The sequence below is a fragment of the Eucalyptus grandis genome, chromosome 5, assembly GCF_016545825.1.
Source record: "Eucalyptus grandis isolate ANBG69807.140 chromosome 5, ASM1654582v1, whole genome shotgun sequence".
NCBI lineage: Eukaryota > Viridiplantae > Streptophyta > Magnoliopsida > Myrtales > Myrtaceae > Eucalyptus > Eucalyptus grandis.
Genome location: NC_052616.1, coordinates 3,635,933 through 3,657,935, shown reverse-complemented (window position 1 = coordinate 3,657,935; position 22,003 = coordinate 3,635,933). Strand labels below are relative to the sequence as shown.

Genomic DNA, 22,003 nt, shown 5'->3' with positions numbered 1-22,003 from the left:
GAAGACGATCCTCGAGATACTGTCCAACGACTAGTTTGGAAGTAGAGGAATATTTAAGAAAACCAAGGATCGAAGAGCAAGTAAGAGACGGAGCGTAGAATTTATAATTCCAAAATCTGAGCGACCTTCGATCATACACTTATCTCTTATGAGCTTAAACGTTTATGATTGTGAGAGAAATACCAAAAAAGTGACTTAGTGAAATAGTGTGATCTACCACTGAGTGTTTGCACTCAAAGTTGTAATCTCTTGTTGATTGCATAGTGGAATCTAGGCAGGAGGTTATTAGCGTGGGAGAGTAGACGTAGACTTGATCTAAGCTGAACCACTATAAATTATGTATTCTTATTCTCTTCCCCGAACTTCTTTATTTTATTTATAGTTCTATTTAACTGTTAAAATCTGTTATTCTTTAGACTCAGTTTCAAAGTCTAATTATTATTCAGACTTTATTCGAAATTTATTTTATTCCGCATTTATTTGCTAAGATTTATTTTAAACACTTATTCACCTCTCTAAATGTTCATACTAGCACTCTCATGACAGAGGGCACGAAAGCAAGAATAAAAAAGAAACAAGTTTTTTTGTGTTTTTGTTCTTTTGATTTTTCAAAAAGTGTTTCAAGAATGAAGAAACAAGTTTTTCTTATTTCTTATTTCTATTCCAAATTTGTTCTTTGGAACAAAACAAGTCCCGGGAACAAAAACGTGTTCAAAAATGTAAAGAAACACATTTTTGTTCTTTTTTCGTTCCCCGGAACAAAAAAATAGAAATTATGTTCATGACAAGAAAAAAGAAAAAAAACATAAACAAACGCACCCTTAATCTTCTCGTTAATACTTTCCCATCCACATACAGCGTATCTCCTGTCGAGACGTAATAGTTTCAGAGACGTCCTTATTTATAACGGACAGTCTCCACCTTAATCTTCTCGTTGATCCTCTCCCATCCACATACCGCATATCTCCTGTCGAGTGCTGCCTCGGCGTCCTTACTATTTCCAAAGAATTTCTTCGATCCTCGTCCATGGCACCTCCGCACTTCCTCCTCGTGACCTTCCCCGGCCAGGGCCACATAAACCCGTCCCTCCAATTCGCCAAGCGTCTGGTGCGTGTTGGCGCTCACGTGACCTTCGCCACTGCCATTCGTGCCCACCTCCGCATGGCCGAGTCGAAATCTCCTCCCGAGGGGCTATCCTTCGCCAGCTTCTCTGATGGCTACGACGAAGGTGTCAAAGAAGGGCAAGATATCGAGGTATACATGGACGACCTCAAGCGACGAGGATCGGAGACTTTAAGCGATCTCATCGCCTCGAACCTTGAGAACGGTCGGCGATTATTGCGTGTATTCTACACCACCGTCCTTCCGTGGGTTGCTGATGTCGCTCGTTCTCATGGTATTCCTTCGACGCTTGTTTGGATTCAACCGGCCACTGTTTTGGACTTCTACTATTATTACTTCCATGGCTACGGGGATCTTATTCGAAGCACGGGCGACAATCCTTCGCTGCCAATCCAATTGCCTGGGTTGCCGCCTCTCATGGCCAGCGACATACCCTCGTTTTGCAATTCTAAAGATGAGTACAACTTCACCCTCCCCCTTTTCCAGCGTCATTTCGAGATTCTACTTGAGGAGGCCAATCCAAGGGTGCTGGCAAACACCTTCGATGCGCTGGAACCAGACGCCATACGGGCTATCGATAAGTTTAAGGTGATTGGGATCGGGCCGCTGATCCCGTCCGCATTTTTGGACGGGCAAGATCCATCGGACACTTCTTTCGGGGGCGACCTCTTCAAGAGCTCAAGCGGCTACATCGAGTGGCTGGACATGAAGCCAAAGGCGTCAGTGATCTACCTGTCGTTTGGGAGCATCTCCGTGCTATCGAAGCCACAGAAGGAGGAAATGGCACGAGCGCTTGTAGAGGCTGGTCGGCCATTCTTGTGGGTCATCCGGACAAGCGGGAAAGAAGAGAGAGACGAGGATAGATTGAGCTGCGAAGAAGAACTGGAAAATCTAGGGATGATAGTGCCGTGGTGCTCGCAAGTGGAGGTCCTGTCGCACCATTCGGTGGGGTGCTTCGTGACACACTGCGGGTGGAACTCCACATCAGAGAGCTTGGTCTGCGGGGTGCCCGTGGTGGCGTTCCCTCAGTGGGGTGATCAGCAGACGAACGCGAAGCTCGTCACGGACGTGTGGAGGACCGGGGTGAAGGTGACGCCCAACGAGCAAGGCCTGGTGGAGAGCGACGAGATGAGGAGGTGCTTGGAGCTGGTGATGGGAGATGAGATGAGAAGGAATGCCCAGAAATTTAGGGATTTGGCGAGGGAGGCTGTGAAGGAAGGTGGGTCTTCCGACAAGAACCTTAGGGCCTTCGTGGACGAGGTCAGAGAAGCGTCTGAGTGAATTATCTATGGCGTCAGCAGCTAAACCTAGTGCTTTCTTGTCGTTTTCTTTATGGACTTTTACCGAATGCATACTTCATATGGCTTTTAGATATCCTTCATTAGGGCATGGAGTCGTAGCTTGTTGTTTTGGACAATATTTTCCCTATCTAGGTGTCATTTTTTTCTGTTTTTTGTCCCATTCTGGGTGGACTGGAGAGTTCTTGAGAAATATAAACATGTTAGAAGTGTCGCACCACGTTCCTTCTATTCCAGCCCGCCATATCTGACGCTTCTGTTGCTGAGTCTTGAATCTTGATGGTGACCTACTACTGATGGGAAAAACATTTCTCAATGACAGAAGAATTACGATGTCTTGATCCATATCAATAATCCATATTGGTAATACTAAAATATGAAGTACTTGATTGTTATATTTTCTTCCATCTTAAACTTCTTCAATTAGGAACTAGAGGTCGTGATATCGACTAGGACTAGGGTTTATGGTGTATATTAAAGTGCTCATGCCTCACTCACATGCTTGCAAGGAGGTCGCCAAGAGGGTCAAATGACGGCGACCGCTGGCAAGGGCGACGAGTTCATCGGTATAGACATATGGCCGACTGTCGAGGACCGAAAGTGGGCGTGGCAGTTCACGGAGGAGCGTGATGTAAGGGTCATTGCTGAAGAATCTAAACATGTTAGAAGTGTCGCACCACGTTCCTTCTATTCCAGCCCGCCATATCTGACGCTTCTGTTGCTGAGTCTTGAATCTTGATGGTGACCTACCACTGATGGGGAAAAACATTTCTCAATTCCAGCCCGCCATATCTGACGCTTCTCTACCTTCGTTTCTCTTAAACCACACGACCGTGCAATGGCAGATTGTGGATTGAGCCATTTGGTCAAAACCAAGAGATATTAGTCGTCTTCTTAAATAAAGGAAGACCATTTGGTGAGAATGTACCATATGCTTGTCTCATGCCACATTTAATTATAAATAAAAAAAAAAATCGATGAAGAGACTTCGGTTTTGTCTTGAACCTCCACCAATTTACGCCAAGCCCACATCTGCTTCCATTATTTGCATAATTATTTATTAGTAAAATACTTAATGTGAGTTCGCATACATCAATCTAAAAATTAAAAATTTAGTATTCGATGAGGACTATCAAACAAATTTTCCGCCCGTCAATGATATTTATAATGGTTGTGTCATAATCGCTTTTGAACAGTTCCTTCCGAAAGTCTTGTGCCAATGTTCTCATGATACCATCCAGTTTCTATGTTGTTATTCCTAAAATAGATGCATACCAATTACTCCGTGATCTCGATTACTTTACTTCTCAATAACTTTGATCCATTAACCATATCTTGATGCTTCCTATGAATTCATTTTCCCCTGACATTTTGGCCACTTATTGATATCAATTGTCTTCGACCAAACGTTGTTGTAGGTCGTCAATCGGCTGGTGACAATCAATATGTGCCAACATTGATGCCAATTTTAGTTGTCAACAATGGGTCACCTTCTCATTAGTTTTTCATGTTCTAATAATGTGTCTTCTCATATCGATAGTTTGGTCATTTCTTAGTAAATATATGCCCCATTTTAAAAGATTTAAGAGGTAATTTTAATCTCTTTTAAAGAAATACCTTAGGCATCCATGTCTATTCTATGACCAGTGCCGGGATGCGTATTGTCCCTCTGACGCTTCCTAACTTGTCTTGTTTGACTCGGCCCACGGATCGTCATCATTATGGATTGCATCTTGTTGAATGACCGTCCTTTGAATTGCCGTCTATTCTGAGAAAGTATATATTCATAAAAAGATTTGATTTTTATACTCCATTGATCTTCAACCTTAAGCCCTAAATCCTTTGTCCGGTCTAAAAGTTCCTGGCCTTTTGAGCTAACGTCTTAAGCTTCACTATTCTCTATGGCTCCTGGTCCCCCCAGTTATTCTTCCGCAGACTATATCGTTAAGTTCGACAGTTTACGAGAAGATGAGCATCACAAAAATTGCTATCTTGATATTCTAAATGTGATTGCTAATTATCCCGATGCAATCGTCCTTGATCCTTGTCTTAAAGTCATTTTCAAATGCCTGCATCCCTTATACCTTGTTTTCCTCGAAGGAGCGGGGAATTGTTTCCCATCCAGAGATCTTCTATAGTAGATGTTTGGATTAGTAAGCCTTCAGGATTCAGGGGTTTCCCTTCATTTGAAATTGATTTCTACATATGGTATTCGAGGATGAAGTCCGGTGTTGGAATACTATTTGGGAAAAGGCCAGCATCGACACTGCTCTCGAATTTAGCGGTTTCAGCTGGGATTTAAACCTAGGTCTTTTGGGTGTCGCCATCAATTTTGGTCTCCATCAACCAACTGTTTCTTTTCCTGTGGGGTGCTGTGTCGATCACTCTTCCGGATTCTTATGCTTTAGTTGGTTTTCTTCCTTCTGGTACACCTGTCAGAGATGTTGGTCCTCCTGAACTCCTCGAGTCTCTCGATGACGATGTCCCGTTTTTTTTGCTCTTCTAGCTTTCCAATTACATCTTTTATTCGGCTTTCCAAGTATCTCAGGACCTCCCCGTTGTTGCTTCTAGTCTTGCCGAAGGTACATCGATTGCTTTAGGTCCGCTTATTCTTGCTACTCTGTACAAAGGTCACATCTCTGGCGAGAGACTAAGTTTAAGAGGCACATTAAAACTACGTGGGGTTTTGCCTTAAACTCAATCATCGTCGCATTGTAAGCACATATACATTAAACATCCGCAAGTCCTGCACCAGCACCACCCCCAGGAGCCACTCCTCCCTTTTCTACAATCCTAACGACGATTCCTTCCTGATGGAAGATACGATTTAGTAGATTTGCATCAATAGGGAATCAAGTTTATTTTAGGATTAGAAAGTTAGGAGAATATCTAATTTCCTTTTATTAATTCTTTCTTTGTAATTAAATCAGGATGTACAAAAATTACAATATAGAATGAAGAAACAATTTTTCTTCTACGTCTTCTATTTTCCTCATGAATTCAGAAGACCTTCTTCTTCTTCATCTCCTTTTGTGACATGGTATCAGAGCCATATGTGGTTTTGAACTAAATTTTTTGCTTCCACTCCAATTACCTCACAAGGAACTCCAAATTCCAGAGAAGTGTTGCCATAGGAATCAAAGCTTTGATTGCCTAAGTGAGGAACCTCATCCGCAGAAGGAGTTGCCAGAGGAATCAATTTTCTATTAACCATGGCAAAGTCGCAAGATCTTACCTCAACTCTAGTCGACCAATCTGCAGGAGAAGCATCATTGCAAACCTTGGGAGAAAAAGATTCGCCCGTTGTGATTCCTGCATCAGAACAACAGGAAAGCCAAATCTAGACTTAACCTCAACACATGCAATGGTAGTAGTAGGCTCGGGCTAATCTGGGGCAACCGTTCATGGGCTACCCTTACCAATAGATGCCGTATCCATGGTACCATGGGCCAATCCCCAATGCATCATCGCCTGGCTACCAAAGCAATGCTCGAGCTAATAGAGGTCTACCAACCAACAATGGGGCAAATCCAACCATCGGCCCGGACTAGACGGGCAGATCGACTGGACAGGGTATGGGAGCGAATCCCTACCTGGGTTTTCACAATGCAGATCATGGATTTGGGTTGAGCGGTTTGGGTCAGGGCACAAATCTCTACCCGAATCTTGCACCATGTTTCTTTCCGTATCAGATCCTCACTACCAGTGGCTGGCCGGAATCCGACGATCCCCTTTATATAACAAACGGCGACGGACCAGAGCTAAAAATCATCAGTCAGCAACTAACAGGTGCAGACAATTATTCAAGTTGGTCATGCGAATTTCGGCGGGCACTAGTAACGAAGGATAAAGAAGTTTTCATCGACGATGTGAAAGTTAATACGAGCACCTAGAGGAGGGGTGAATAGGTGTAAAAACAAATTTCCGAGATAAGTGTGCAACAGTAATCAACAATAGATGATGAAAAGGAAGTTAGGCTCTTGCAAACAAAATGAATTACGATCAAAGTAAAAGAGCGTAGAGAAGAGAATAAGAACACGAAATTTATAGTGGTTCGGCTTAATCCAAGCCTATGTCCACTCTTCTGCATTGACAATTCACTGGCTGGATTTCACTATGAATTAAAAGAGTTATTACAAGAAAGCTCTTCCTTGATTCCACAGTGTAGAGACTCTACTACACTTCCTCAAGGTCTCACAAAGATATAGACTCTCTTTTGAGTACAAGATTTCGCTCAACAATTTAATTGACTAAGAACAAGGAGCTTCAGACTTTGGAATTCTTCTATCGTGCACACACTCGAGCAACTGGAACGTCTTCCTTATATACTCCTTCATGCCATAACACCCATTGGCACTTACCAAAAGAATTCTTCCAATCTACCCGTTGGACGGAATCAATTAAGAAGATTTCGAGCTATTTAAGGAATATGACAATAGCCCACCAATCCTACTTGCCCATACAATCAGGATTTAGGTTTCCATAAATAGAATCTTCCAAGTATACTTCGCCAATCAACGGATCCAAAATCCCTAAATCAATCTTAATTTGAACAATGGATTCCAACATGTTGTATCCAACGAAGAGATCTTCTCTAGTTGATAGAATCAAATCCTTAAAGAAACATTCAGTTCTGGATAAGCCTTCTTCGACGGTCTAGAAACTGTCAATAAGGATAGACTTTAGGTCTTGAGTCTGGCAGTCCGAAGGTCTTCAGATTTTGATGAAAGAGTCTGCAAGTCTTCAAACCAGATTGATGGAAACATTTTGTCAACTTCAAAACACTCAAAGAAGTTTTCTCCAACAATCTCCCACTTTTTGATGATGACAAAACGTTCCTACATATTTGGATAACTTTGACCTGCAAAAACAATACTCAAGCAAACATGAATATCTCATAAAAGATAATTGGCTTAGTGAAGATAACATTAAAATCTGCATCCACAGAAAGTAGGTTAGTCCTGTAAATTAGCAACTATCTTTGCTATGAAACACCAGTAGCGCTTAAGATAAACAAATGTTTAAACAGTCAAATCCAAATCTAGTCCAAATCCAAATAGCCAAACACAACAGTAAAGTCAATCAAATACAAAAGTCACAAAAGTAAAAGTCAAGAGTTCAAGAGTTTAAATCTCAAATCTGCACACATCTCTCCCCCTTTTTGTCAACATTAAAAATGTAGAGATGAAAAGAGAATGAAATTATGATTTCTTGCGAACACGAACAAGCTGGAAATCTCCCATTGAATGGACAATCCCTTCCAGCTTTTTCAAATCCTCCTTCAGTTGAGCCACATCTTCACCCTTAGCATTTGCTTGAACTTGAAGAGCAAGGGCATGGAGTTGATCATGCAAAGAAATTAAAGAGGTTTGACCTGCATTTTGCAAGTTCTGTACTTCGCATCCCAGAGCATAAATTTGGCCTCGCATCTCCAAGAGAACATCAAGCACTCTGCGAAAGTCTGTTGAATTATCAGTCTAAGTACTGGCTTCTGCTCGATCAGATGGTGTATTGGCAAATGATGGCAAATCAGCATGATCACGCAGATTGAGCGATGAAACATCATGTCCCTCCTCAGGAAATTGAGAGGCATAGATGTCCTCTAGATCTGCTGGAGAACGACTTACTCCTTCACTGATGGCAGCAAATGAGGACATACCTCTTTTCTCAGGATCTCCCCCTGTTTCAATGCCTTCAGGTGGAGAAAAATATTCCTCATGCTCTGCTTCTGCTTGTTCTCCTCTGCCCTCTTCTTCTTCTTCCTCAATCCTTTCCTCCTCTGCTTCTTTCTCCAATTCTTCTCTCTCTCTCTCTCCAGTCCTTTGTTCTATCTCATCCTTGTCTTGTTCCTGTCTCTCCTTTGTCTCTGGAATAGAACGACTCAAGTTCTTCAATGCAAGTGCAGAAATGGTGATATCATCCTCATCCTCTTCATCTTCCAAGATGAGTGCTGTTATTTTCTTCGATGGAGCAACCATGGGCTCCTTCCCTTTCTGCTTTGTAGCCAAAGAGACTGGGTGAGTCTTGATAGGGGTTTTAACCTTGAATTACTCCAAAGCCTTGTTAAGTTCCTTTAGACGCATTTTAGAGACCATTTTCAGTCCCACCACCATTTGATCGCATGTTCAAATACAAAGAATCTGGGGAGGCTGAATGTTCAAATGTCTGAATAACTTGGTCATAAGTACTAAGTAAGGAAGTTGACCCTTGTCCTTCACCATCATTCTGTACATGTGGAACATAATAGTGTGTGGAAGAGAGAACTTTTTGCCAGCATTGATGGCATACATCAGCTTTACCTCCAAGTTTGAAACACCGGTCTTTGAAGTTGATTTTGGTCTGAGGCAGTTGATCACTATCTTGTGAAGCAATATGTTGGATGCATTCATCTTTGAATAGGAAATCTTTCCTTCCGTTGTTCTATCTTGAACAAGCTCTATCGTTGCTCGACCAATGACACACTGATTGGTTGATATCTCCCTCTTTCAACCCCAATCACATCAGCCAATGTATTCATGTCAACCACATAGTCTTGATCTCGAACACTGAAAGAGAATCTATTCGCATCCAAGAAACTTATATTTGAATAGAAGTAAGTAGTGATTTCAGCATGAGCCTCTATCGATTCAGAACAAAATCGTTCCAGTTGAAGAAGATTTAATTTCTCTCTCAACTTGACATTTAGAGAATCAAGAAAATCAAAATCCATGCTTCTAGGGTTAATCACACCACGCTTTAGCAACTTAGAGTACAATTACTTGTGTTCCTTTGCGCGAAACAAATCTGTCCTTTTGCTACAGATTTTTGCCGCAACACCCATTCTAGGTTTAAACTGACTGTACATCCTATCATCATCATTCCCATCAGGTTGACTCAGCCCTCCAACACGTGGATAACTTGGGATATTTGCCAATGCTTCTTCCGCCGACCCCGCAGAGGCAATTCCCAATCGTTCCATTGTACGAAAAAGAAAGTTTCATTTATATACCCTTTGTCTTTCAAAAATTCATCAATATAGTTCAACGGAGTACCGCTCCTTTTCAAAGCATGATAAAGCTTATAGGTAAAAGCAGGCTTATGAGTTCTTACGGGTTCTGCATCTTCGATGATTTCTTCCTCTTCTCGATGTGCAACATTCGGAGGTCTAGATGGAGGAGATGGACACTGCTGAGAATGTTGTGGGCTCTGCTACTGTCTAGGAGATTCTTTTTCCTCGGTGAGATCGAAGTGCATAGGTCCCTCACGCATTTGCTGTGGTCCCTTGTTCGCGATCCTCGAAGACTTTCTTTGAGACGACATCTTTCACTGTCTTTGAGAGATTCCAAGCTTGTTTCCCAAGAAAGATGAAAACTTTTCGAGGATTAAACAAGAGAAGAAGACAGAAATGGAAGATCTTTGCTCTCTTAGGGTTTTTGTGAGTAAAACGAAGAAGAACCAACAGTATCTAAGGCAGTAGAAGCAAGGCATACAGAACGTCGTAAAAAAGAAATATAAAAATGCCTTTTAAAAATAACTGCCTTTTCAAAAATTAGATAACTGTCATTTAAATAATTACTTCTTTTTCAAAAAGGAAGGATTACAATAATCACGAAAACTAAGGAAATAACATCAATCAATTACAGATAGATGATTGTACCTTTTCAAGATTTGATTTGAGAGATAAGTTTCTAAAATAGAAGTAACTTACAGTCGTAAATCTTGATCGTCTGAGTGTCTTTAAGCTTTCAATCCTGAGTCTAAACTTCCTCAGACTTTAAGATATTGAGTCTAGAACGAATAACTTCAAATTGATTTTTCTCCAAAGGCTTTGTAAATATATCCGCCAATTGATTTTTTGAATCAATAAACTGAATCGAAACTTCTCCATTTTGAACATGGTCTCTAATGAAATGATGTCGAATCTCTATATGTTTTGCTCTTGAGTGAAGAATCGGATTCTTAGTGAGATTGATTACGCTGGTGTTGTCACATTTGATCTCAGTGCATGAATCTCTAATTCCAAAGTCTCTTAGCTGTTGTTTTATCCATAAAATTTGTGAACAACAACTTCCAAAAGCTACATATTCTGCTTATGCCGTAGAAAGAGCTACGGTAGTTTGATTCCTTGAAAACCAAGACATTATCCTGTTTCCAAGTAGTTGATAGGTGCCCGATGTGCTCTTTCTATCAACTCTGCATCCAACTAAGTCTGCGTCTAAGTATCCATGAAGAGTGAAGTCTCCTTCTTTATGATACCAGAGACCCAAATTTGAAGATGAGGCAATGTATTTGATAACACGCTTTGCAGCACTTAGATGAGATTCTTTAGGGTTTGATTGAAATCTTGCACAAATACAAACACTAAACAAAATGTCAAGTCTAGAAGAAGTTAGAATAAAAAAGTGAACCAATGATACTCTTGTATAGCTTCTGGTCAACTTTCTTTCCTCCTTCATCTTTGTCCACTTCAAAAACTTGACATTGGTATACCAGTCTTTTTGCAATTCTCCAGTTCAAACTTTTTGACAAGTTCTTTAGCATATTTTTTTTTTTTTTATGAATAAAGGTTCCCTCTTTCAGTTGTTTCACTTGAAGCCCGAGAAATAAGGTTAGTTCCCCATCATGCTCATTTCAAATTCATCATGTATAGACTTAAAGAATTTCTTGCACAGATTTTTCATTAGAAGATCCAAAAATAATATTATCAACATAAATTTGAACAAGTAGAAAAATTTTGCTTTCTCTTTTGATAAACAATGTAGTATCTACTTTACCTTTGACAAATCCATTTTTAATTAAAAACTTACTTAGTATGTCGTACCAAGCTCGAGGTGCTTGCTTTAAACCATATAGAACCTTTTTCAGTCTGAATACTGAGTATGGTTTCCTTGGGTCTTCAAAATTGGGTGGTTGTTCCACATAGACTTCCTCTTGGATAAATCCATTTAGGAAAGAACTTTTGATGTCCATTTGAAATAACCTGAAATTCTTATGACAAGCAAAAGCAAGTAATAATCTAATTGCTTCTAACCTTGCTACTGGCGCGTAAGTCTCATCATAGTCTATCCATTCTTCTTGCGTATATCCCTTGTTCACGAGTCTTGCTTTGTTTCTTAAAATTTTTCCTTTCTCATTCATCTTGTTCCTGAAAACCCATTTAGCTCCAATGATGGATTTTTCCTTTGGTTTAGGAGTCAATTCCCAGACATCATTAATATTGAATTGCCTAAGTTCTTCTTGCATAGCTTCAATCCAGCTTTCATCAATTAAAGCTCCTTCTATGCTTTTGGGTTCTATTTCAGAAATAAGAGCCACAGCATTAGACCCTTCACGCCTTTTTGGATCTTGTGCGAATTCCTTCATTAATATAACCAATAATGAGATCTTTGGGATGACTGGACTTATGCTTCCAGTTGCTGGTTGATTTGTCAGATTGTTGATCATTTTTCTCATTTGAATCTTTGATAATCATTTGTTGCTGGTCTTTTGAAGTCTGAGCTGCTTCTGGAGATTTAGACTTTGTAGAGTCTAGAGCAGGTTCAGATTCTTCAAGTTGAGTCTGAATCGATTCATTTTACATAAAGTCTTGAAATTTGACATTCATCGATTTCTCCACAGATTGAGTCTTTTTGATGTATACTTTGTAAGATTTGCTTATAATAGAATATCCAAAGAAGATACCTTCATATGATTTTTCTTCAAACTTACCAACTTGATCATTTGCATTTTTCAAGATAAAACATTTATATCCAAATACATGAAAATATGAAACAATTGGCTTTTTTTCCTTTGAATAACTCATAGGGAGTTTTCTCTAGAATAGGCCTTAGAAAGACTATTAATAATATAGCACGTTGTAGAAACTACTTCAGCCCAAAAAATGAGAAGAGATGTTACTTTCAATTAAAAGAGTTCTAGCCATTTCTTGAAGAGACCTATTCTTTCTTTCCACGACTCCATTTTGCTCTGGAGTATATGGTGAAGAGAACACATGCTAAAAACCAAATTCATCACAAAATTTTGTAAAGTCTTGATTTTCAAATTCGCCTCCATGATCTGTCTGTATACTTAAAATAACATATCATTTCTCATTTTAGACCTTTTTAGCAAACTTTATAAAATAGGAAAAGGTTTCAAACTTACTTACCGGGAAATATACCCAAGTGAATCATGAGTAGTCATCCACAATTACTAGGTGGTATTTCTTACCTCCAATGCTCTGAGTTCTTATTGGTCCAAAGGGATCCATGTGCAGGAGCTGCAGTACACGGTTAATGGATACTTGTTTTATTGGTTTGAATGAGTTTCTTATCTGTTTTCCCAACACACATGGTGTGCATAGATCAGACTTTTGATATGTCAATTTGGGTAGTCCATGAACAAGCTTCTTTGCTGAGATTTTGGTTATTTGCTTCATGTTGATGTGCCCAAGTTTTATGTGCCATAAGTTTACTTCCTCTTGAATAGAGATTAGACATTGGGTTTCATTTGGTTTTATATCCAAAAGGTAGATATTCCCATGTCTTCGCCCCGTGAAAGACTGAGAGGAATCTTTACTGGTTCCTAAACATATTCCTTATTGAAAGTTGATTTTGAAACCAATGTCACACAACTGACTGATGCTCAACAAGTTATAGTTGAGTCCATTACTGATCGTGAGGCTTTCAATCTTTACAATTCCGTATCTCACAATTCTTCATTTGTTATTTCCTCCAAAAGAAACTTTTCCTGTGACATCCCGATTTTTCCAATTATGGTTTCAATTAAATAAGTCGGGCATTTCATCTTCGCGTCTATAGCTTTCTTTTCTGAGTTGGCCACTCACGAGATAACTAGTCTATCAGGTGAAGCCGTTAAGGAATCTAAACGCAATAGACTTGAGAATTCGACCATGAATCGGCTACTCGACCGTATTAATCTGCAAGGATCATTACGACATTGTCAGAATCGAACAGAGATCAGTAATAGGTCGATTCGATTGAAAAATGTGATTAAAGTGTGGGTGATTCCACCTGATCGCAATATCCTCGTCGACTGGCACTAGACCGATTCTTCTGTCATTTTGGGTACCCTGTGTTCGTAATTGAAACCTCGAGATTTCTACGATAATCGAGAGTCGCCAATGTGTCGAAAATGTACTTTGTGGCTTGAGAATAATCAACCACAGGTCAATTGCACAGAAAATTCCTAAAAGCTACCCGGTAGATTAGGACGCGCTAAAGTCGCACCCATTGAATTTAACCGTGAAATTGAACCCGATTACAGAAATTGGAAGTTCTGTCAAGTCACAATTCATTTTAGGAATATCGACTCATCTCCAGAAGATTTTTCTACAAACCGAGATTTTTGACGGAAAAACAAAGTAATGCCGTTTTTGTTCGGGATTATCAGATGGCCGTTTTTAATCGAATCTTCGAGATGCAAGTTGGATCATTTGACGGGGAAATGTCATGAGAAGGCCGAGGACACATGAGTTAATTTAATTGAGCTTCAATTGAATGGAATTGATTGAGAATTGATTGAATTAAGTGTGCAAGATTTTATGCCACGGCGGAAAATGAAATTGAACCCATTGGAATGAGGTTGTGGGAGATAGTGGAAGGTGACATCATCCATGAGGTCATGGTGGGCCATGAGAGAGAGAAAAGTGGTCCCATCTTCCTTCTCTCTCCTCCCTCTCTCTATTCGGTTGTCTCTCTCCTCCCTCTCCCTACCGTGCGACCGTTTCCTCCTCTCTCCATCTTCATCTTCTTCTTCGAAAGCCCAGCAGACCAGCGAACCAGAGCAGCTCCGCCCGTCGCCGTTCGTCCCAGCCGGAGGCCGTCGCTCGTCCAGCCCGCACGCCTCCGTTTCCTTCTCCCTCTCCCGTCGCTGCCTTTCTCCTCCATCTTCGGTTTCTGCTCGAAGACCCAGCAGATCTGAGGACGCCGGAGTAGCAAGCTGTCCAGTCGGACCGCCGTCACGCATCGCTTGCCCGCCGTCCGCCGCTCGCACCCGCCGTCCACGCACGCCAAGCCCGCCATTCCAGCCGTCGTTCCTGTCTGGTGTGCGTCCAGAGCTGCTGTCCAACACCGTGAGCCACCGCCGGAGCTCCCTCCGGCCACCGAGAAGCCCCGCCTAAGTCCGGTTCAGCTCCTCCGCCCATTCTCGACCCCAACCAGCCCCGGATCTGCTCATTTTCGGCCTCAACCAGCAGCGGACAGAGAGTTGGAAAATGGGTATCACAGCGAAGGTTTGGCCCGTTTTGGCCGGCTTCCCAACCCCGGAAGCTAGGCCCGCTTTGGAGACTATCGATCCTCGTGTCATCCTTGTCGTTTTGAGCCGTTCGGCTCGTTAATCTTGTGAGTTTATCCTCTAATTCTTGCTTAGTGAGTTAATGATGCTTAAAGGGTGTTTAGATTAGTCTAATTAGGTTTATGTGATTAAATTAGATTATTTTAATGTAAATTAGATTAGTTGTATGATTAGTTTAATGGATGTTTAATTAGGGCTAATTGTATGTTTAAATTAGCATAATCTTGTTTAAGCCCTAATTAATTATGTTTAATTAATTAATTATTTCGAATTTATAAAAATTATTTTATAAAATTATATTATTATAAAATAATATTTAATTATTTAATTTTCGGAATTAAATTTAATTATTTAATAATTTCAAAAATTATGCTTGGGATGGCCGGTCGTTAGAATTTCGCGCGATCGCAAAAGCGGTCGGTTTGTGTTAATTGTATGTCTAAATTGAGAAATTGAGTGAATGACGATTATGGTTAATTATTCCTAAGTGAGGAATTGAATCAAATTGGAGAAGTTTGGTATTTAACTTGAAAATACCCGGTGTTAGCTTCTAGCACCGTGATTGGTTTGTATGGCCAGTTTGAATCAATTGGATTTATTGATTGATTTATTTGAAGTATGGATTAGTTTATTATTGAATTATCAGCTTTTGAGAGCTATTATATCAGTTCTAGCTTTGGTGAGCTATCTATCTATACAGCTTGAGCGAGCTACCGTCTATATATTACAGCTTTGGAGAGCATGTGTCGTATTAACAACTGGTTTGATAGACGGTATTGAATGATAGATAGTAATGGTTGATAGATAGTACGGATTGAAATGGAAAGATAGATAGTATGATGGAATTGAATCATTGCGAATGATTGGATTGATTGAATTGATAGACCGATGTAAGTGTCGGTAGTTTCAGCTTGTACGAGCATTGTTTGAATATGAATTGTACTGACGTGCAGGAAAGGGATTGAGGCGAGGTAAGCCCTCTATCCTATTTGTGTGGCTAGAGCGCCCTGAGGCGTATTTTCTTCCTAATTGAGTTTTAGAGGGTAGGACTCGCTGAGACGTAGTCTCATCCCGGTTGTGGGATAATATTTCAGGTCCCTAGATGACGGTCGTGGAGGACCGGAAGTCTTGGAGTTCGGAAGGTGGAGGTTGAAGAATCGGCAAACGTGTCTGACAAGTTGGTCATAGGTCATAGGACAGTTCCCTAGTTGTTGAGCTTGTCTATTTTGTAGACAATCCAGTGTTGTATATAAACCTATGTGTTTATAAGAAAGATTGTTTGGTTGTGATTGATTGCCTGATTTTCTATCCCAAGTTAAATGTTGTCAGGGGATTTGTTTCGCTTCCGCATGCATAATAAAATTTGAATGGGTCGGCGACGTGTCCTGGGAAGTTGCATTTGTATCGACCAGAGTGGGATGTGCGCGTGCTCGAAGGATCGGGGCGTGACATTTCCACCATTAACTTGTACAAGCTTTATGAAGCAATTTAAGTCTCCTATCATATGTCTTGAGCATTTACTATCCAAGTACCATTTAACATTTTTCTTGATAGTGACTTGCATTTAGAAAAGAGACTCCAGCTTTCTTTGGTACCCATATTTTCTTGGGTCCATTGGTGTTAATGTAATATACGGTCTTTGCCCATACCTTCTTAACAGGTTTCCAAACCATAGGACATTCTTTTTCAAAATGATTTGAGCTATTGCACTTAGAACATTTAAGAGCACTGCGACCTACTGGTTTTACAAAAACTTTTTGGAAATGATTTTTGTAAGAATCTCTTGTAGGTCTTTGCTTAATTCTTTCCTTCACTTTAGAAAAATCAATTAGAGGAATGGTTTCAGTAGTCATTCCTAAACCTGATTTGTTGAAGTAAGGTCTTTGTGTTGAAAGAATTTTTTCAAGTTTCTCAGATCCTATAGAAAATCTTTTAGAAATACTTGAGATATCATTTTTCAAGAATGCATTTTCTTTTGAAAGATTGTCTGCATTTTCTTTCAAAGTAATAACACTTTTGTCTAAACTTTTGACATTTTCTTTCCAAACATTTTCCTGTTGTTTCAGTGCAGAATTTTCTCTTTTAAGTTCGGAAATCCTTTTGAGATAAGTTTTGAGACTAAGACACAATTCATCAATGTATCTAGAGACTTTAGTAGAGATTTTCAAATTACTTACCTCGATTTCACTGTCTGAATCTAAGTCTGTCTCGGAGTCTAAATCTGAGTCTAATTGTGCCATGAGACAAATATTGACATAATCATCATCACTTTCCTCACATTCTGTATCACTCCAAGTTTCTACTTTAAGTGACTTTCAATATTTCTTAGCTTTTCCTTTCTTTTTCCTCAGAAGGAAACCGTTGGGTCTAATGTATCCATTTTTCTTGCATTCAAAGCAGGCTACATCTTTATTAGATTCATCATCCTCAACTGACTTAGTAGGTTGCTTTTGAAAACTTTGTTTCTTTGGATTGAATCTTCTCCCCTTTCTATTTAGTTTTCTGAATCTTCTTATCATGAGAGCAAGCTCTTCATCATCCATATCATCTTCAGAATCTGTGACATTAGAATCATCATTAGATTTTAATGCAATGGATTTCTTACCTTTGGGATCTTCATCTTCGTTAATTTGCTCCACTTCATAAGACTGAAGAGTCCCAACCAATTTGTCAACAAAGAGTGGGATGATTCTTTGTGTCTCCCTTATTGAGGTCTTTATGTGATTCCAATCATTGGACAGTCCACGCAGTAGCTTGTTTACCTTCATAGGTCCAGAAATTGGTTGACCTTGATATTCAAGACCATTCACAATTTCTGTAAAATGACTAAACATGTCAGTGATAGATTCTCCTGATTTCATCTTGAATGCTTCGTATTGATTGAGCATAATGTTGATTCTGGTTTCTTTCACTCGATCAATTCCTTCATAGGTGATATGTAATCTATCCCAGACTTTTTTAGCTGTTACACAAGAAGATATTCTATTATATTCAGTATGAGATAATGTATAATATAAAGAATAAATTGCTTTTGCATTAAGAGCTTGTCTCTTTGTTATCTCTTCTTGAGTCATTTCACTAGACTCAACGGCTTCTTTTCCTCTTTCTGAGACTGGTGCAGCTTTAGGAATGATTCCTTTGTCTACCACATCTCATTCCAAAGGATTCTTTGATCTTAGGAAGGCCTTCATCTTGTTTTTTCATATGTTGTATTCCTTTCCATCAAAATAAGGTGGTCTGGTATTGCTTTGCCCTTCAACCAGTCTTGAAGCCAACATACTAGTCATGGATCTTTAACTCTGAAGTAAAACACTTCAACTTAAGTGAGTACACAAGCTATGATACCAATTGTGAAAGCTAGTACGAGCACCTAAAGGGGGGTGAATAGGTGTAAAAACAAATTTCCGAGATAAGTGTGCAATAATAATCAACAATAGATGATGAAAAGGAAGTTAGGCTCTTGCAGACAAAATGAATTATGATCAAAGTAAAAGAGCGTAAATGAGAGAATAAGAACACAAAGTTTATAGTGGTTCGGCTTAATCCAAGCCTACGTCCACTCTTCCGCACTGACAGCCCACTAGCTAGATTTCACTATGAATTAAAAGAGTTGTTACAGTAAAGCTCCTCCTTGATTCCACAGTGTAGAGACTTTGCTACACTTCCTCAAGATCTCACAAAGATATAGACTCTTTTGAGTACAAGATTTCACTCAACAATTTAATTGACTAAGAACAAGGAACTTCAGACTTTGGAATTCTTCTATTGTGCACACACTTGAATAACTGGAACGTCTTCCTTATATACTCATTCATGCCATAACACTCGTTGGCACTTACCAAAGGAATTCTTCCAATCTACCCATTGGACAGAATCAATTAGGAAGATTTCGAGCTATTTAAGGAATATGACGATAGCCCACCAATCATGCTTGCCATACAATCAGGATCTAAGTTTCCATAAATAGAACCTTCCAAGTATACTTTGCCAATCAACGGATCCAAAATCCCTGAATCAATCTTAATTTGAATAATAGATTCCGACATGCTGTATACAGCCAAGAGATCTTCTCTAGTTGATAGAATCAAATCCTTAACGAAACATTCAGTTCTGGATAAGCCTTCTTCGACGGTTTAGAAACTGTCAATGAGGATAGACTTTGGGTCTTGAGTCTAGCAGTCCAAAGGTCTTCAGACTTTGATGAAAGAGTCTGCAAGTCTTCAAACTAGACTGATGAAAACGTTTTGTCAACTTCAAAACACTCAAGGAAGTTTTCTCCAACAGTCGGAACATTCCCGATTCCATCCGACGAGCAAATGACACAGCTTTGGAGGAGATGCAACCAATTGGTCAGGACCTGGACTGGAAATTGCATCACACCCGAAGTTGCGGCCGGATTTCCCTCAACGGAGGACTTGAAGAAAACGTAGGAAAACATAAAAGAGATGTATGGAAAACTTGATCAAGTTAAAATCTTTTCTCTCAACACAACAGATCTCAGATTTGAAACAAAGGAACATGACCGTCACGACGGTATACAACAAGCTCTCGGCTTTGTGGAATGAATTAGAGACGGTCAAGGAAAAGTTCGACTGACCCGACCACATTCAACATCAATATAAGAAAATGCGAGAAAGGGAGAAGGTGACGAGGTTTCTCCTCATCCTCAACGAAACCTACCTGTCGTTTCGTTCTCAAATACTGACCATGGAGCCCATGCCAAGTCTCAGCCATATCTATCAACTCGCCATACGGGAAGAGAGCCAACAGAAAATGGCGGACCATGGCAAAGGAGGAGACGGAATGATCCTGGCGGCAAGGAGCCAGTTCCGCTCCTCACAAAAGAACACGGGGAGAAAAGAGGCGGATCTAGGGTTCTTTGAGAACGAAAACCCTAGGTCATTTTTAAAGAAGGCAACGGACGGTGGAGATCACTTCCAGCAATCGGACGAATCACGCTTCTTCCAGGGAGCAATTGGATCCAACGGCTCGTGCGGCATCCATCTAACTGGATTGGACAGCCCACGATCAGTAAACTTCCATGGGCCAGATGGCTCACGCGGTCACTTTTTCACAGGATCCAATGGTCCATATGGGCCCATTTTGGCCCAAGCTTTTTAGCCCACAATCAGGCCTTCATCAGCTGCGAAAAATAATGGGCCAAAAGGAAAAGTTAAAATGTATTGTGATTATTGTAAACGCCCGCACCATACAATTGAAAAATGCTAGAAATTGCATGGGAAACCAGGAGAAAAGGAAAAGGGGAAATTTTCCTTAGTTTTTTAGGTATCGGGCCAACCAATGGGAAAATCAATTACCCATGAACAATAGCACGAGCTAATGGAAGCATTGAAGAAATTGGATGCCATTGATAAGGGTGGAAGCTTCACAAGTACATTTTACTGTTTGATGAACTCAATTTCGAAGAATGCATGGATTATTGATTCGGGTGCTAGTGACCACATAGTCTGTGATGAGGTTTTCCTTTCCAACATTACGAAATTATCTTTCCCCATATCAGTACAACTTCCAAATGGAAATACCACCAAAGTCACCATGACTGGCACTATGAATCTTAGTTCCCTTATTACTCTTCGAAATGTGCTTTATGTTCTCGATTTCCACTTCAATCTAATCTCAGTTGTTCGAGCTTGTGAAGAAAATTCATGTCGCATTCTTTTCCACTCTGATAAATGTTTCTTTCAGGCCCTTTCGACTGGCAAACTGATAGACTTAGGTAGAGTCAATCAAGAGCTGTATTTTTGGGTGGAATTTCCGCATCTCTTTAAATTACCTCCTGTTGAGTTCAATAAATCATTGTATAATGATACTGCCAATGATATGAATTCTCTTAATCATAAAAGATTGGGTCACAGTGCATCATTTACTTGTCCTAAATGTCCCATTTGTCCCATGGCAAAGCAAACACATGCCCCTTTCCAAAATAGCACTTCTCGAATAGATGACATTTTTTCTCTAATTCATGCTGATGTTTGGGGACCTTATCATACTTTGAATCATGATGGGTCTCGGTTCTTTCTCACAATCGTGGATGATTACTCTAGTGCAACATGGATATTTCTTATGCAATCCAAAAATCAGGTCTTTTCTCATGTAAAGACCTTCCTTTCCTTATCCAAAACTCAATTTCCAAAACCAATCCGTCAAATACGCACTAAAAATGGAAGAGAGTTTTTCAATGTTGAATGTACTTCTTTATTTTCTCTAAATGGAATCTTGCATGAGAGTTCCTGTACCTATACACCACAGCAAAATGGAGTTGTTGAGAGAAAGCATCGTCATCTCTTAGAAGTGGCACGTGCACTTAAATTCCAAGCGTCTATTCCTGAAAATATTTGGGGAGATTGTGTGGTCACAGTAGCATTCCTGATCAATCGCACGCCGTCACACATTCTAAAAGGAAAGGCACCTTTTGAGCTATTATATGGAAGGAAACCGGATCTGAGTCATCTCAGAGTCTTTGGGTGTCTATGTTATGTGACTACAGTAGGACATAGAGATAAGATGGCACCTTGTGCAAGACAATGCATATTCATGGGCTATCGAACCTTGCAAAAGGGATATCGGCTTTATGCACCATCTAAAGGAGATTTCTTTGTAAGCAAGGATGTTGTCTTTTCATGAAGATGTTTTTCAATTTTCGAAATTAACTTCCTTATCTGAAGATGAGAAGACAACGAATAGGCAATTCTTATTGGAAGAGGATTTATCTTCTAGAGGAACATTCATTGTTACTTCCCCTCCAAAACCAGCTGATATATTGCCTCCAATGCCTGTTGAGAGTGCTATCAAAGATTCCATTGAGAAGCCTCTTGTAGAAGAGCCAGCACTAGAAGAACCAGCATAGTTGAGGGATATTTCAGAAGCAAGAATTACTGAAGAATCATCCTTGACACAACATGAGCCATAGCGGCGCTCTAGTCAAGCTACTCATCCACCTACTTGGACGAAAGATTATGTATGCAGTTCTTCAAGATCATCAGGTACTCATTACCCTATCTCGTCTTATTTCCTTTGATAGATTATCGCTGGAACATCTATGTTGTATAAGCTGTATTTCTGAAGAACAAGAACCTTCTGGTTATAACGAGGCAAGAAGTGATCCTTGTTGGCAAAAGGCCATAGAGTCTGAATTACATGCCTTGATGGAGAATCGTACTTGGGATGTTGTATCATTACCTGCTCATCGCAAACCAATTGGATGTAAGTGGGTATATAAGATTAAATACAGAGCAAATGGCTTTGTAGAATGGTACAAAGCCCGGTTGGTGGCCAAAGGCTTTACACAG

General features: G+C 40.1%; 1 protein-coding gene across 1 annotated transcript; it reads left to right on the top strand.

The window, feature by feature from the left end:
* The first annotated feature begins 948 nt into the window (after positions 1-948).
* On the top strand, positions 949-2,633 carry LOC104414253 (phloretin 4'-O-glucosyltransferase). The gene has a single exon (XM_010025303.3). The coding sequence runs from the start codon at positions 1,027-1,029 to the stop codon at positions 2,401-2,403; it is 1,377 nt and encodes a 458-aa protein (XP_010023605.2). The 5' UTR covers positions 949-1,026; the 3' UTR covers positions 2,404-2,633.
* The last annotated feature ends 19,370 nt before the right edge of the window (positions 2,634-22,003 follow it).

Bases quoted from the DNA above. Each gene is read 5' to 3' on its own strand.
- LOC104414253 (XM_010025303.3), top strand. From the start codon at position 1,027: ATGGCACCTCCGCACTTCCTCCTCGTGACCTTCCCCGGCCAGGGCCAC.